Here is a 16,745-nt window from a genome sequence, read left to right on the forward strand (position 1 = left end):
CCTGATGTGGGCAGTTGAAATAAAAGATGCAATAGACTGTAAGGTCTAATGAATAAGAGGTGGTATCAGATTTCAGTGCTGTGCTGTGGTGTGAATTTAGATCCAAAATGGAGAACTTCTCCTCAAATCCTCATCGTCTTCAGTTAAAAAAAAAGGCAGATCACCACCTGTGAGTGTATATAATGGGAGTGTGTCTGTCCAGACTACAGAGCATTGTTGGATCTTTATAATGTAGTATTCCATTTTGGTCACATTACATGTGGGCACCTGGAATTAGAGCTGCAATAATAAAAAAAAAAAAAAAAGAAAAAGGGGGGAGGTAGAGTGACGTGACGTGGTGTGCCTTTGTTAACTCTTTGCTGCCTGTGCTGTAGTAGGTGACAGCTGAGGCTGATCAGCGGTGTCGGCAGCCGGAGAGAGGGGAGGGAGGGGGTGTGGGGGTGGGGGTGGTAGTCTCAGCCGCACCGTGAAGGGGGCCGTCCCTGTTGGTGGAGATCATCCCGAGGAAGGCCCACGTAGTGATCATTTGAAGATATCTCCCATTCAGGCGATAGTTAGACTCGACTGTGCGACACCATCATAAGGGGACAAGTCGAAGGCTATTTGTACATAGGTAAGGACTCGTTTTCTTCATTGATTCTCCTTTATTCATTATTATTATGATTATTATTATTATTATTATTATTATTATAACAGCACACAGAGGTCACCACCATTTAACGAGCGTCGTCATATAAAGCTTTAAAAAAACACAAAATGGACTGACTGAAATGACATTCTTGCATGTGCGTGTAGATGTGAGTCATGTGTCTTCTTCTTTAACCTTTAATAATAACCGTGTATGGAAGACAAAGGTGAAGATGTCCACTGGTGACAAATGGTGGACATATTCACGCTTGACCCGTAACATGTAGGACGGAGCCACGGAGGTTTGACGAGAGAGCAGGAATGGAGCTGTCAGTGTGTCAGTCTCTCTCTCTCTCTCTCTCTCTCTGTCTGTCTGTCTGTCTGTCGCTCAGGTTTCACATCCTCGCGGTTCTGCGCCGTGCAAATATCACGCACAGGACTTCGTGATTCCCTTCCCCCAGCAACGTTGTGTCCTCGTAGTGTACAGTAATGTGCGAACAGTCCGGTGGAGAAAAAAAAATGGGCCTACGCTTTTTTTGTCCCGTGTCTCTGTCTCTGTCTCTGTCTCACAGAGAGTAGCATTTCAGCCGAGCAATAATTCATGAGCACATCACACAATTAACCATTCCATTCAAATCTTTTGGCCGCTGAATATTTCATGCATTGACGAGGACGTGAATGCATGAGTGAGCACATCCAGGGCTTTTACTACAGACTGACGGCTGCAGCTCCCGCTACCTGCCACAGGAGGCGCTGCTGCCTTCTTTAAAACATAGTCACAGTGAGACGGATCATCCATTACAATAAAACCGGTCATCTGTTTTAATAGAGGTTGTGGATCAGTGTGTGAACACATGCATGATTAAAAACATGTGTAAAAAAAAAAATAATGATAATAATAATGCAGCATTAAATGAAAACAAGTGAACATTGTTGACTGAAGTAATGTATCAGGATTAAAGAAAGACAAATGGCAACCACATTTTAGTAAAATCCTGTTTTAATTTAAATACAAGGATACAAAGGTGTCATTGTCTTATACATTACCCAAGTCAATAAATGTGGGCTTGCCTGTCTGGTTTTATAATATTCTGTGCAGAAGATGAATAGATGAATAGGAAATGTAGATAGAAATGACCTGAAATAACAGTGTGCTGACAGAAAAACGGAATATGTGTAAGGACGATATACAATAATGGGTGTGAAGTAAGAAAAGGAAATGTCAGTACTCTCCTTATCCATATCAGGCGTGTATGTCACCAGTATTAATAAATCATTACACACAACATTATCAACATTTTCAGTAGATAAAAGACACCAGAGGATTATACCGATGTTCACATAATCTATTTAAAAAAAAATATTGATTCCATATTAAAATACCTAAAGGCTGGACTCATGTTACACATTTTTCTAACATGATTTAACGTTCAATGTCTAATGTCCAGAGGTTTTAATTTTATTGTTAAACAAGAACGATATCTATTGGAACGTTTTTATGAATTAAGTTATATTCACTGGCTTATGTGTAGTTAACAGTATCACTGCATGCTTGAATTTTAAATTTGTTGTTGGCAAAATGTATAACATAAGTCCAGTTTTTTGTTATTTTAATATGGAATCAATATTTAAAAAAATAAATAACTGTTGTGAACATCAGTAACATATTCTGGTAGCTTTTATTGACTAAAATGTTCCATAATTTTGTGTTTAATGATTTAGTAACAGTCCATTTTATTTAGTGTCCTGTCCTGTCCACAAATAAGTCAGTGAATATCACTTAATTAGTAAAAAAAAATGTTCCAATAGATATTGTTCTAGTTTAACAATAAAAATAAATCTAGACAATAAGAAAACACTAGATTCTCATGAGAATCTCATGTGTGAATATCACGTAGTGCACACTGAGAAATGATATTACTGGTCCACTTCAACTACTGGGTCACAACATTACAACATATTCCTGGTTTTAATGTCGTGGCTGATCGATTTACATCTCAATAATTGAATAATGTTTGCAATCAAATGACATTCATGTATAAAAACACACTAAAAATGTGTCATGTGTTCACGGTCAGCTGCTGTGACTGTGACTGACGCACCTCTGGTCCATCTCTCCACAGTAGCTTGGCCAAGATGGATGTGTTTATGAAGGGTTTGTCTAAAGCGAAAGAAGGGATGGCTGTGGCTGCAGAGAAGACCAAGGAAGGAGTTGCAGTTGCAGCTGAAAAGACTAAAGAAGGAGTAATGTTTGTAGGTAAGATTATTTACATGCAAATCGCTCCCTCACACACACACACACACACACACACACACACACACATGTGAGACCCCTGCTCCAAGCACAGGGAGCAACAAAAATGATTTAGCTCATGCAGCATTTCCATACGTCCTGAAACAAATGGTTAAATTATACAATAGCTTTCTTCACTGGCTTGATAAATGGCTGCTTCCAGTATGTGTGTTTGATGATACACTGGGATATGGAGTTATTTGTGTAAACTATGTGAGGTTCTCAGTGTCCTTTTCTCTCTCGTCTTGACTTTTCTGGGCGACAGGCAGGAGATGGGAACGCGGGTGGGGGTGGGGCAGCAGGATGGTGGGAGCAGCTCTTGCCACATGTCCGTGTATTTTGTGGCAGCAGATTGGTAAACAGTCTAAGCCCTGTGATCACCTCCTGGAGCCACGGGCCAAAGGCTGCCTAATTTGTAATGTAACACCATCACACACTTCCACACAGTTTAGAGGCTGTGAATGAGATTATTGACCCCGTTTAACATCTTTAAATCATGATTTAGGAGCACACGCGTGGTGTGGAGGTACACAGACTCCTGAAAATGCAGCAGGGCAAAACAAATTAAATAAAAAATAGGCAAATAAAATCTCTCATTTTCCCTTTTTCTCATATCGTACTTCAGTTTCTGTTGTGCTCCACCTAAATTAAAAATTAATTGTGGAAAAAAGTATTATAACCACAAATCAGAAATCCTGACTTAAGTTACATGTTGATGAATATTGAATTGTTCCAAATTTAAATTTAAATTCATCCTGGTTTCCTCACCTATAGATATCTAAACATAGCTTCAGGATTTTCAGACATTATCTGTTAATGGACTAATTGTTTTATCTTACATGAAGTGCACCTCCCAGTTTAAGCATTTTAAGCTCCAGTATGTAAGAATTAGTCAAATCTAATGGAGAAAGTGCACATTGTAACAAATGGAGGACTCCTCTGTCTTTTCAGTGCATCAGAGAACTTCAGTGGCCTTCACATAGCAGAGAGAATGTCACTCTTTTAGCTTTACAGTGCAAAGTACAGGCTCCGACTGGTTTGTTGTTGATAGAAACATGGCGGCACAAGATGCTAGTCTACGTAAAACAAGTCCCTTGCCTAAAAGGAAACATATCTATTTTAAACTGTTTTCAGTAAATGCTGATCTCGTAGCATCGATTCACCGATTCATCTGCTGTGGGTGAATTCAGGAGAAAACTCCGGATGAAGTTGTCACATGTGTCTGCAGCAGAGATGGAGTCTAATTACATCCACATATATGCACACCGTGTCCCTGTCACACGTCAGCGCAGCTAAACATGTCTCAGCATGTACAGGCTCTGCATGTTTTACGCCTCTACTTGCCTTTTGCCTGCTGCACACAGGAAGCGAGCATTTCTTTGGCATCTGTGTGCTTCTGGGCTGCTTGTAGAGCATGGTGGTGCCCTAGAAAGCGGCGTATGATTTGCTTGAAGGCTCCTCTTGGAGGAGGGGTAAGAGAGCTCTGATAGGTCTGTGGCCCACCTTTTGACAGCGGCGGCTGCTGCTGCTGCTGCTGCTGCTGCTGCTGCTGCTGCTGCTGCAGACCGCCCTCCCAGCTGAGCTGAGTAAGTCAAGAAGGAGTGGCGGCAGTGAGAAAACCCTGCTGTACTAGATGCCATTTAACGTCACAACAGTCTCATTCACAGAGCGTTTGTCTATGACTCAGTGGGATATTTACACACAGTATTATTTTGAAAGTGTAATTATTTTTTGGTGAAACCTCACAGTCACACCCCGTCAGTGTCAGTATATGACAGTTAATTACACTATAGCGACAGCCTCAAATTGCCCGCATCTGTTTCACTTACATCATCGCTTTGATGCCAACGTTCGTTTCTCAGCTGACAACAGAGAAGTGATTTTGTTTTGCATTGAGCTGCATCTCTCAGTTAAAATAGTCCGTACCATTAAAAGTGATAAACAACACGTGACAGTTTAACAATGTTTTGAAAAGTCACCATTTTCTGTTTTTACTTGGGGAAACAAAGAAATTACTTTATAGGGAAATAGGGAAAATATTGTCCTGAATAAAAAGAAAAGAGTGAAAACTCCCCTGTTAATTAACAAAAACATTTTTTTTCAAATTTTGTCTCACTGATCCATTAAAGACTATAGGATTGTACCATATAGTACATTATTTCATTCTTTTCTGCTTTATTTGAGATTTCATCCTATTGTTTTGTTCAATGAAATACATGTTTTTCAGATATAACGACTACAGCCGTCTTCATTTGTATGGCGTCTCGTCCATGTGTCTTAGGCTTTTTAGACTGGCCTTCTGTAGAGACGCTTCTGCCCTTCTTCATTATTTTGTTTCTCCTCAGTTGGCTTTTAAACGTCTTCAGGGACCAATAAGGCATGTGACTGCCGAGAGTGGAGAGGATGACAAGGCTTGAGTGATCAGAACCACTGAGCTCGCAGTAGATTGCCCAAATAGCTCGACGGAGTACAGTGTAGATTGATGACATCTGCAGAAGGCCAGAGAATTGAACAAGGTTTAATAAGGCCTTTCAATAACGGCAGAGAGAAGCTGTGATTACTCTGCTGTGATGTAAACTTTGAACGGTGACGTTTTTCCCAGACTTAATCTTTGTCGGGGGGCTTCATTTATACGTCAGGTTTATCACGGTGTGAGCAGAAGCCGCAGTGCCGTAATACTGATTTACTGCTGCTTTTCATTGTTTTAGTAAACTAAAATGTCAGTAAGTCACAAATCACGGCTGACTTGTCAGGTTAGTGAAAGAACGAGTCACTTAAAAATAGTGTATTGAGGGATATTTAGACTGTGTGGAGCGGATGAATCATAGAATCCCTTCATACACACACAGGAAATAATATATGAAATGTTCATTTTGCTAACTTGTGTCTTTTTCTTGTTAATTTAGGTAACAAGGCCAAAGACAGTGTGGGCACAGGTGAGTTTTTACCACTGTTTGTCAAACCTTTAGATAATTACAGTAAGTTGTATGTATGTGTGTGTGTGTGTGTGAATACCTGACACTTGTATGTGACTCTACAGTGGCCGAGAAAACCACTGGGGCTATGGGGAACATCGCCGCTGCCACTGGCCTGATGAAGAAGGACGAGTTCCCCTCCGACATGAACGTATGTACAACATCAACATGCCTGCGTGGTACATGCATGGTGACGGTGCGGCGACAGCTCACTGTTAATCTCGACTGAGCCCGTTGATGTTTGCTCACACATGGCACAGTGCTTCTGCAAGAGAAAGAGAAACCTGATCTGTTCCCGATGCAGCGCTCACTTACAGTTGGCGAGTCCCTGTAATCTGTTTCCATTAGACTCTTGACAGTGGCTGTGGCACAAGCCAAGATTTATACGCCTGATTAATGTGCACAAGTTTGTAGTCTGCATTACATTTATTTTATTCCTCAGCCATCAGCAGAGACACTTTCTGTAGCTTGCCATAAGGCTTTTAAAGATGATTTTTGCATTATTTATGAAGAGTAATTCAAAAAAGAATGAATTTCCATTTATTTTCCGTCCATTTAATGAAAAATACACAGTGGCCTTGTTTTATACTAGCTGTGTTCCTGAATATCAGGTCTCTAGAGCAGTGTTCCTCAATCGTGGTCCTGTGGACCCACTGCCCTGCATGTTTTATGACTTTCCTCGCTCCAACACACCTGATTTTAAATAAATGGGTCAATATCAGGCTTCTGCTGTGCTTCCTGACCATTTGAATCAGGTGTGTTGGAGCAGAGAAACATCTAAAATGTGCAGGGCAGTGGGTCCCCAGAACCAGGATTGAGAAACACTGCTTTCACACATGCTTCTCTACACTCACAGTTCCCCTCAATCTTTAATAAAGAGGCGTAGGCTAGTTTCATTGTTCAGGTGCCTTTGAATGACCTGAACAGTCTCTCTGTGGGACTATCAGCTCTCTTTTTTCCCTACATCATTGTCCTGATGACCTCTGCTCATGTCTCTGCATAAATCAGGTCCTGGAGATGAGACGAGAACTGTGGGGAAAAAAATTACTTTCTACAAACATAGAAAGAAGAATCTAATTTGAGTAATGCACATTTTTATAATCACAGCCCGTCTTGCTTCTGTGCTCCTTAAATGACCTGTTCGTGTGCTGTTAGCTTGTTGACATTCAGTCCGTCCGTTAGTGAGACAAGGAGCGTGTTGTCCTGTCCTTCAGAGCTGGACCCTCTAATCTAGTCAATCTGACTGTCTGCTCTAACAAGGCGCAGTCTGACTGATAGAACTACTCATTTTAACAACCTGACAACAGGCCGTTAAACTGCTGACATTGTTGTCACAAGTGCAGAGCAATGACTGTACAAAATGATGGACAGCAGGACAGTTCCCCAAAAGTGAAGCCAGAACATCTCAATCACCCTCTGGTGTCTCACTGGTCATAAACCCTGCCCCCTCCTTGGTAGCGCTCAAACTACACGTCAAGCAACTTTTGTAAAAAAAAAAAAAAGCTGTTTTTTTTGTCTCACACAGATGTATGATGGAGCGATCCATTTAGTTTGATGCTATAAAAAAGGGGGTTGAGACGACACGTCATGACTGACAGCTGCGATTGATTAGATGAGCGTTTCAATGGGACATTGATACGACAAACGAAAGAGCTCCAAAAGAAATCGCTTGCACAACATGGGACTGCCTTTGTCGTTGTAGCTTGGCTTCATTGCTGCAAAGCAGGAGGAAGTTTGGTTTGCTTTAGGTTACTTTAGGTTGCACGTTCATAAAGAAAACATCAGAGCACAATAATAACTTCAAATAGAACACGCGTGCTGGTGACTTAGAAGCCCACATCTATCTTTATATACAAACAATGTCAATTTTTGGTTCATATTTAGCATGTTGCAGATTTAGCTGGGCTGCACATCCACTTAAGTCAAGTCTATCCTGCTGATACACTCATTTTAAAGAGAGAACTAATACTGTACTTTAAATCCATCCACCTATACAAGACATTATACTTGTAATACTTTAAAGTTGCAATACTGTTGCTACATGATCTTAAAATAATGCTTTGAGTCTCCACTGAATACAGATGGTTGCCAAATCTCACACAAAATTAATTTACCCTGTAAATTATCAACAATCATACTGATCATTGTCTTTTAGTGGAGGTTTACCAATGTGCTTGTAAGGCCATGCTAATCATGATGATGGACTTACACCAGCTTGATACAGCACATGGGATTATGGCCTCGTCTTCTCTGACCTAATTGACTTGATTAGTGTGGGGTTTAAAAATAAATGTGCGGCGACCCACTAGCTTTGTTTTCAAGGCCTTGTAGTAGCAGGTGCTGCAAAGACGGAGAGCTGTCTGTCTCAGAAAGACCTCAGACAGTGGCACAATATGGATGAGGACAACATCTGTCTCTTTCTTCCCTGTTAAAAAAGTGATCAAAATAGTAACAATGAATTGTCTACTAATGTGAGTCCAAAGCCGGACAAAGCCAATTTCACTGCTGTCCACGATGTTACTGTAGTTTATTTATCCCACAAACAACTTCCCACTGTTGAAAATATCCACAGCTGGAAATAGAGCCAAGAAAAATGTGTAGCCTGCTGTTTGAAAAATGATACTGATCCTTTAATCAATAAAACTATGTTTTATTTTTATTGTGCAGTAAAACGAGACCATGGAGACCATGGAGCTCCCTGCAAATCATCACAATTTGAGGATAGAAATCCACACTTGTGCAGAAACGCGTGAGGACGGAACTGTTTTTTATTTATTCCCTTTTCGCTCTGTCTTTTTTGCAGCCTGAGGAGTATGGACAGGAGGCCATGGAGGGCCAGGGAGAGGCAATGCTGGAGGCAGAAGGAGAGACATATGATGAGACCCAGCAGGTATTCAGCCAACACGACACAGTGTCTGCTCTACATTTGTGCATCTCAGGTCTCAAAATATACCATATATCATATATATATATATATATATATATATATCAGATATCAAATCAAATCCTCTTTGTACGTCACACAAAAAGCTTGAGAAAACAAAGCGTCAGTCAGGCCACAGGCAGCGAGGAGGAGTCCATTCACATATAGCGGGGAAACAGATTCACTCATCAGTATTCAGCAGCTCTGTGCGGTTACTCATTTTACATGGATTGCATTTCAATAGCACTTCACACTTGCCCTCCACTTGTGTCCCACACAAACACTGCGGCTCTCGCTGAGGTAATTCTTCTTGCCTCTGGAGATAAAAATGGTGGGTTTAACGAGCCAGTTGTATAGTGAATATAGCACCACCTACCTACACACAATGTCGGGTGTGTGTCGTGTGTGAGCGGAGGTAGGATGTGAGTCTGACACAGATGGCTATTTTTGGAGTTTGGCTGCCAGGAGCGAGACTAACCGTGTCGGATCCACTGCTCTGAAAACTGATCCTAAACAGGTGTAATATTTAAAGGAGAAACGGCTCAAATTCATGTTAATATGAAAATATTGGTGGAAGGATTTAATATTAGCTATGACATGATCTGTTATAATGTTTTCAACTCCAATTTTCCCTCCTCATTCTCCCATACTTGTGGATTATCGCATTTGATGGAAAGAATCCGAATATTTCCTGAGATGCATGTTAAAAGTGAATTTCTCAGGAGCTTGTATCATCCGTGTCCTCCTCCATCTCTCTCCCCCTCCTCCGCATCTCGTTCCCCTCCCCCATCTTCTGCTACACCAGCAATGTGCTCGCTCTGCCTGAATGGGTGTGGTGATGACGCGCTCTGCCTTGTTGCATTGTGGGTAATGTCAGGGTCTCCCTGCATTGCTGTAAATATGGAGTCTTGACTGCTGCACAGTGAGCTGAACCTACATGTGAATGTATTTGAAAAAAAAAAACAACAAAAAAACCTGCCCACCCCATATGTGCACATGAATCTGTTGCTGCAGGAGATGACCCAAGACTATTGTACATTCCTGGAGGCTGTGTTGTGTTTTTTTTTTCATGGTCATGTGTGAGGAGGAGGAGGAGGAGGAGTGTGCAGGGTTACAAGGATGAAGGGATTGTGCTCACGACTCCTCCTTGAGGCTGCTGTAGAGTTGTGCTGCCCTCTGCAGACTACAGCGAGACACTGACCTATCTATCTATCTATCTATCTATCTATCTATCTATCCATCTATCCATCTATCCATCTATCTATCCATCTATCTCTCTATCTATCTATCTATCTATCTATCTATCTATCTATCTATCTATCTATCTATCTATCTATCTATCTATCTATCTATCTATCACAGAGCTGTCATGTCTTACCATAAACATATACATATGTCATATACAGTCTCCTTAAATTGTGACTCAATTTCAATGAAAGTCTTAGAGTGAGGATTTAAATCAGGATTGTTGTTCTCCTTGCTGCTGACGTGACCTTCCCGTCACTGAAAATCTGCTCTTTTCTTTTCCCAGGAGAGCCAGGACTACGAGCCAGAAGCGTAAAAAAAAAAAAATCACCATTCCAAGCCACCATCCAACCAGCAGCACAATAATATTTCTAATAATAAAAAGGACAAATGCTGAAACTATTATAATTATACCCCGTTGCAAAAAAATACAACGAAAAAGACAAGCATTCCCACTGAAAAAGTTCTTCCTTCAAGACAAATCTTTTATTATTCTATATTGTAAATGTCATGTTATAAATGTAATGTGTTGGCTGTAGGTATTTATTGAGATGTAGGGTCTGTCCTCTCAGTCTCATTTCCTTGACTCCCTCCCAATGAAATGAGACCAGAGCCGGGACTTGTGACTTTGTACTTGTGTGTATCTGTATTTAGAAATGTGCAATAGATGTTCATCATCTTCCAATGAGACATTGGGAGTGAAAAAATAAATATGTCCGGTTGCAAGCAGATAAGATTACAATAATATTCCCTTAAGTGTCGACAATGCCTGTTTGTGGGTCTTTTCTTTTTTGCATTTCTTTGGAGATTTATTTGACTGTTTTTGAAGTTAAGAGTTTTTTAAATTGTATCTTTATAGTTGCCTGTGAAAATCATTCCAGTAAACTATCTGTTAGAAATGGACAGAGTATACATGTTTGTGTGCGTGCGTGTGTTTGTGTGTACTGAAGATTTTAACAAGTCAATATATCATGTCTTGACATCATAATGGTTGTCATATCAAAATGTGCTTTAAATTGCAGGACTTGTCAATATTAAGGTTTATGTGTTAAGCCAGACATACAAATCCTCTGTAAATAAAAAGTAAAAAAAGAAACCATCTGTTTTTGTTGTTTAGTATTGATCACTCGTCGGATTTGAAACCTCCTGTAACCATTTCAGTTTTCCTGTTGATTCAAATGAGTTTCTATTATGTACGATACTCACATGCTTGTTTGGGGGTCGTTTGGACCACAGGATTTGTAGAATCTGCTGAGTGGGCTCTGGGCCCTGGTAGGACACTGCCATAGTTGGGATGCCAGTCTGATCAGGTCTTTGGGCAGGTTTTGTGAGTTAATCCAGATGGAACGTGCAGGGTCGGGGGCGTCGGCCTCAGACAGAGGGTATTAAACAGCCACCCCAGCCGCTGCTGCCGCAGACAGATGAGTGGATGTTTAAGGGACAAAGACAGGAGCGATGGCCTCGTTCAAGAAGTCCTTTGAGAGCCTAAAAGGCACGAGCCACTCGGCTGCGAAAGGAGTCACAGACGCCGCAGGTACAGAACTACAGCTGTGAAATAACACAGGATGTACAGTATGTAAACTCTGACAAACAGAAAATATCTGAGACTTTTTTTTTTCAGTGCAGGCAACTCAAGAAGTTGTGCAGCAGGTGGCAGACTCCTCCAAAGAAACAGCCAACACAGGTACTGAGCCCACTCCTCTGTCTTTAAATCTTCATTATGGGGTAGTCAGCAGATAAGTCATGAAGGGCAGAGTCAAGCTGTTAGAAGGTATGAATAATGGAAGTGATTGAATGTCGATAAAGGATTAGCCCCTTAAATCATTAATCTCTTAAAAGAGCATGTTATATCTAGCACTGCGGCTCTACTCGTGTGATTTTAAAGCTCTTCAAAATGGTTCCAGTTGGAGATTTCCTATAGTGACTAACAGAGACTTCACTTTTGTTCTCTTTAAAGCTGCTCAAGATGCCAGCAGACAGACCCAAGCAGCCATAGGAAAAGCTGCAGACAAGGCCACGGACACCATCAAGGAGTTTGGACAGAAACTGGACACCAAATGATCCTTAAAATATGAACTACTCTAAGCCACAATACTGGAGCCGACTTGCCTGATCATCCATGGGTTAGAGACAAATTAAAATGTTAGAATGGAGGTTTATGTTGGCATCAGAAAACCTGTCAAAATATATACAGATGATAAATCACCACACACAAACTAGCATTCCAAAGGACATCTCCATGAATTGTTTTTGAACTCTGACTTTTTTTCCAACTGTGTTTCATTGTAATGTAAATGACTGTTTTAGAAAAATAAAAGCAGATACCAACCTATGTGTCAGCTTTGAAGAACGTGATATCCTGCTACAAACAGCAGGACTAACACCGGTCATTGTGTCTGTGGTGCATCTGTGTTGTGGAGAGCACTCGTCAATGAATCACTACAGTCATTATCACCAGCACACTGGCAAGAAGATGGCCTTTGGCAGGCTGATGGCTCCTGATGAGAATGCGATCGGAGCCGTCTACCTTGGCCCCTCAGCAGCACACCTCCTTACATCACACTGTGTGGTTGCTAGGCAACAGCACTCTGAAGCGGCTGGGGATTGGTGGAGGCCTTTGAATTAATGGTGAGAATACATCTGTCAGTACACAGTGTTCTGGCCAAGCTGCAACCCACCACTACACGAAAAAACCAAGAAAAGAAAGACTGAAAAATTAAAGAACTAAAAACATCCTCAGTGCCACACACCTACTCAGACATAAGAGCAGAGGCTCGTCATCGATGTGTGTCGCCGCGGTGAGGAGAGGTTGGAGATGGGGGCTAGATTATGAAAGATGAGGTAACTTATAAGAGTTTGTTTGTGTGGGAGGTACGGCTTGGCTTCCTCGCGGCTCTCTGTCGGCTTCTTCAACTGAAATGTCTTATTGTTTTTTCATGCACTTTCACAGTTGCAGTAGTAAAGGGCTTTTTTCACACATTTCCCACACAAGACCCTAAGCTTGCAATTATCTGTATGCTCCTGTTATGAATCTTTCAGAACTAGCTCAGAGGAAGCACCTTTTTTCATTCTTGAGTGTCTTTTTTTTTTCTGTCTTCTATTGACCACTAAGTGGTCCATTCAAATGTAGCCTTGGCACACGCACACACAACACTGTCTTATGTAAAACCATAATAAAAAACAAATCCTCCTCTTGCACACTTTGACTCCTTCAGACGTCCTCACACTGTCCAGTTGCAGTGACATTAAAGCCTTTATCACTCATTTATGCCTCTTTAAAAAAAAAAAAATAAAAATCCTCCTGCAATTCATACGTCTCTTTCTCTGCACACAGTTGCATTTGTGTTGCTATGAGAACCTGGACATAATTACTATGATTTACTGATGATTATGGAGCTGAACAGAGATTTTGTCATTACAATACCACTCACTGCCAGAACTCGAACGTGGTTTCCAGGGAAACTGGAAATGTGAAGCTTTTCAACAGACACAGCCGCGGCTTAAAGAGTGGGGATTGCCTAAGATAGATTCTTCTAGAGACAAACCTGTAGCCACTGCAATCATTTCAAATCAACAGGGGAAATGTACGGACAGACGTGGGTCTCAGTCAGGGCTGAGATTTTCTCCGTTTGACCCAAATCTGAGGCTGAGTTATGGGGAGACTACGGTTTGACTTGGACTGCTGAGGTATGTCTCTGACTCGTGTTTTCCTTCCATTTGATTTATCGTGTTTCCTCCAAAAATAGCAACTACGTAGCATTCCTGTGCATGCTTCTGTGTTCACATGATTATCACCTCAAATAGACAAATCTAATGTGAGCTATGCATGATCTGGATGGTTCAACATTAAAATATTCTATAAAAGAAGATTAGAAAAATGTAGTTGGCATGTCTCAGATTACAGTGGGATACTGAAGCAAACATGAATAATTTCCATTGAGTAGTAGCAGCTACGTCAGCTTGTGTTGCATGTCAGCATTTGACATCAGTATCGTGTGGCAGACAGTTTTGTTTTGTTTTGATTTTTTTTTTTTACTCCACTCATTCTGGGGCTTGTTGTTATAGTAACGTATTGCCAAAGTGCACAAACATCGCTGTGTTACCCCCTGCAGGTACTTGTGCCACTTGAAAGCAGAGACAGAATGGGAAGTCTAAAGAATGAGATGAGCGGTCTCAGAGAGGACCAGCAGACAAAGACCGATGACGGAGAACATCCAGGGGGCTCAAATGACAGCGCAGCGCCTGAGGGACCTCAGACAAACACATGTCAAGAGTCAACAATTCAAGACGACCATCAACCAAAACTGCAAATGAATGCCAGCCACACTGAAGAGGGAGGGAAGAGCCCAACATCCAAAGATCAAGTGCTACCAGGCGAGGCAAGTGACAACCCGGATTCTATCCAAGTTAAAGACTTAACACAGACTGAGACACAACAGCCTGAAGCTACACATAACAACATGGCAATCAGTAAGAAGTTCTTGAATAACGGCGGTGGATGTGCTGAAATTCAGGACAAAGAAAAAGACAAGGAAATGGAGAGCGTCTTGGTGCCTGTGTCAACAACTGCAGACCCTTCCAACCCCCTTTCTCCTGACCCCCGTTCACCTGCTCCTTTTGGGCAGCACCACATGCGCACACAGGTGAGCCTGGAGGTGGTTCAGTGTCGCTCTGCAGCCACCAGCCCTATGACTCCTCCTGAGGGCGGCCACTCCTTCTTCTTTCCAAGCTCTTTTGGGGGATCTGGATCATCTAAAGATGCCGAGCTACAGGTGGGACAGCAGGTGGAGTTCTGTTCTGTTGCCACATCCCCGATGACTCCAAAGACACCATCGACCACTGCTTTCCCAGTGCTGGTTGGTAGGGATATGTTACAGAGACAGGGACAAGTGAAAGGGTGTGAGGAGCGGAGGGAGAGTGGCCAACAAGAAACAAGACGTCAGACAGAAGCTGAGTCAGAGAAAACTGGAGACATGAAATGTACCACATCAAAGGAGCTCACTGAAGGCTCCAGCTCAGGTGCAGCTGGGTTAACAGAGTCGCAAGTAACTCAGCAGTGTCAGCAGCAGAGGATGGGAAGTATGGATCAGGACATTACAATCCTGGTGACCCATTATGGCAACAGTGATGAAGGCGGTGAAGAGAAGTCAGAGCTGTCTCTTTATTCCATCGAGCCAGAGATGGTCAAGATCGATGAATATGAAGAACCCAGTGAAAACAAGACTGATGAGATGAGATGGGATGGCAAGACAAAGATATCCACGGAAACAGTCCATCTCGATCAGGCACAGGATACAAATCCTCTCCAAAAAGAAACCAGCGAACGACCAATCACCAAAATACAATCTGACAATTCAAAAGGCAGAGAAAACAGACTTGTCACTGAAGAGTCAAATAATATATCCATAACAAAACACTCTGTCCCTGAATCTCCAGCTCCCTTCGGCTGCCACAACATGCGCACACAGGTGAGCCTGGAGGTGGTGCAGTGTCAGTCTGCAGCTACCAGCCCCATGACTCCACCTGAGGGAGACCATGCCTTCTACTTCCCAAGTTCCTTTGGGAAATGTGATGCTGTGGGAGCACAAACTAAAGATGCTGAGCTGCAGGTGGGTCAACAGGTGGAGTTTCGTTCTGTCGCTACAGCGCCCATGACCCCAAGAACGCCCCTCACCACAACCTTTCCTGAGATTAGGAAGGAGGCTAGCATAGAGGAGAAGATAGTGGAGGAAAAGGCTGAAACCGAGCAGGGTAAGAAACACAAAGAAGACGGAGTTGAAGAGGAGAAGAAGAAAAAAGGTGAAGCATCCAAAGAGAACAAAATAGAAACAATAAACTGTAAGGAGAAAGGTGAGGAGAAAGGTGAGGAGCCAGTGCAGGAGGTGAGCTGGGACGACAAAGGGATGACCTGGGAGGTGTACGGGGCGGTGGTGGAGGTATCCGTGCTGGGAACAGCCATCCAGAAACACCTGGAGAAACAGGTGAAGAAGCAGAAGATCCAGCCCTCGCTGCCACCGCCTCCTCCTCTCAACCCCTTGGCCACGCCTCTCACCTCAGAGGTCACCCAGGGGTGTTCGGGGTCGGGTAAAGGCCGGGCCGGGAAGAGAAGTGAACGGGACGGGAAGGTGAGCAGACGCAGGAGAAACCCCTTCCGTCTGCTGATGGAGAACGTGCAGCAGCCACACTGCTGCTCCAAAGCTCACACCACCGAGTGACACGGGAGTGGAATAACAACAACTGGCTGGGAAATCACGTGACATCTGAGAAATGATGTGCAATGATTTACTGATATGCGACATTGTCTTGGGAAGAGTGACAAGCAAAGCACCTTCTCACTCGAGACAAGAAAAGCACAAAAGCATTTCATACAGTTTTTGTTTTTATTTCTCTCTTCTTCTTCTTTTTTGGATATTGCATTTTCACTCTCTTTGACTCTTTGACGTGCAAAGTGACAGATTAATGGTGTTTGGAAAAATGAGGGTCATATATCAGTGCCATTGTTAACTCTTATCTTTGAATGTTTCTCACCCTTTCATTGCCTACTGAGTCATCTTCGCTGTTGATGCTTTCTCCCCTTTTATGCACCTAAGATAATATGAAGCCATGGCAACCATCTATTTCTCTCCTGGTTGCTAACAACCCGCACAGCTTCAGCTGAAAGAAATGATAGTAGGGAGACAGT

At 42.3% G+C, this 16,745-nt stretch overlaps 2 protein-coding genes and 1 long non-coding RNA gene across 4 annotated transcripts; 2 read left to right on the plus strand and 1 right to left on the minus strand.

Annotated features, from left to right (window-relative positions):
• The first annotated feature begins 458 nt into the window (after window positions 1–458).
• On the plus strand, window positions 459–11,159 carry sncb (synuclein, beta). 2 transcript variants are annotated; one of them, XM_044039996.1, is made up of 6 exons: window positions 459–613; window positions 2,754–2,884; window positions 5,827–5,856; window positions 5,961–6,046; window positions 8,699–8,785; window positions 10,350–11,159. In XM_044039996.1, the coding sequence occupies exons 2-6, from the start codon at window positions 2,764–2,766 to the stop codon at window positions 10,377–10,379; spliced, it is 354 nt and encodes a 117-aa protein (XP_043895931.1). In that variant the 5' UTR covers window positions 459–613; window positions 2,754–2,763; the 3' UTR covers window positions 10,380–11,159. The 2 variants fall into 2 exon arrangements, with proteins under 2 accessions (XP_043895931.1, XP_043895930.1); XM_044039995.1 differs by having other exon boundaries at window positions 460–613; window positions 2,751–2,884.
• Window positions 4,934–11,351, minus strand: LOC122778281. The gene is made up of 3 exons (XR_006361425.1): window positions 11,270–11,351; window positions 5,936–6,160; window positions 4,934–5,409 (listed from the first exon to the last, which is right to left on the minus strand). It is a non-coding gene; the product is annotated as an uncharacterized LOC122778281 (long non-coding RNA).
• A 1,017-nt stretch (window positions 11,352–12,368) lies between these two features.
• Window positions 12,369–16,476, plus strand: LOC122778279 (G protein-regulated inducer of neurite outgrowth 1). Its single transcript, XM_044039994.1, has 2 exons — window positions 12,369–13,750; window positions 14,176–16,476. Exon 2 carries the CDS (start codon window positions 14,206–14,208, stop codon window positions 16,276–16,278), a length of 2,073 nt encoding a protein of 690 aa, XP_043895929.1. The 5' UTR covers window positions 12,369–13,750; window positions 14,176–14,205; the 3' UTR covers window positions 16,279–16,476.
• Window positions 16,477–16,745: the final 269 nt, after the last annotated feature.

Source organism: Solea senegalensis, linkage group LG12 (genome assembly GCF_019176455.1).
Source record: "Solea senegalensis isolate Sse05_10M linkage group LG12, IFAPA_SoseM_1, whole genome shotgun sequence".
Taxonomy (NCBI): Eukaryota; Metazoa; Chordata; class Actinopteri; order Pleuronectiformes; family Soleidae; genus Solea; species Solea senegalensis.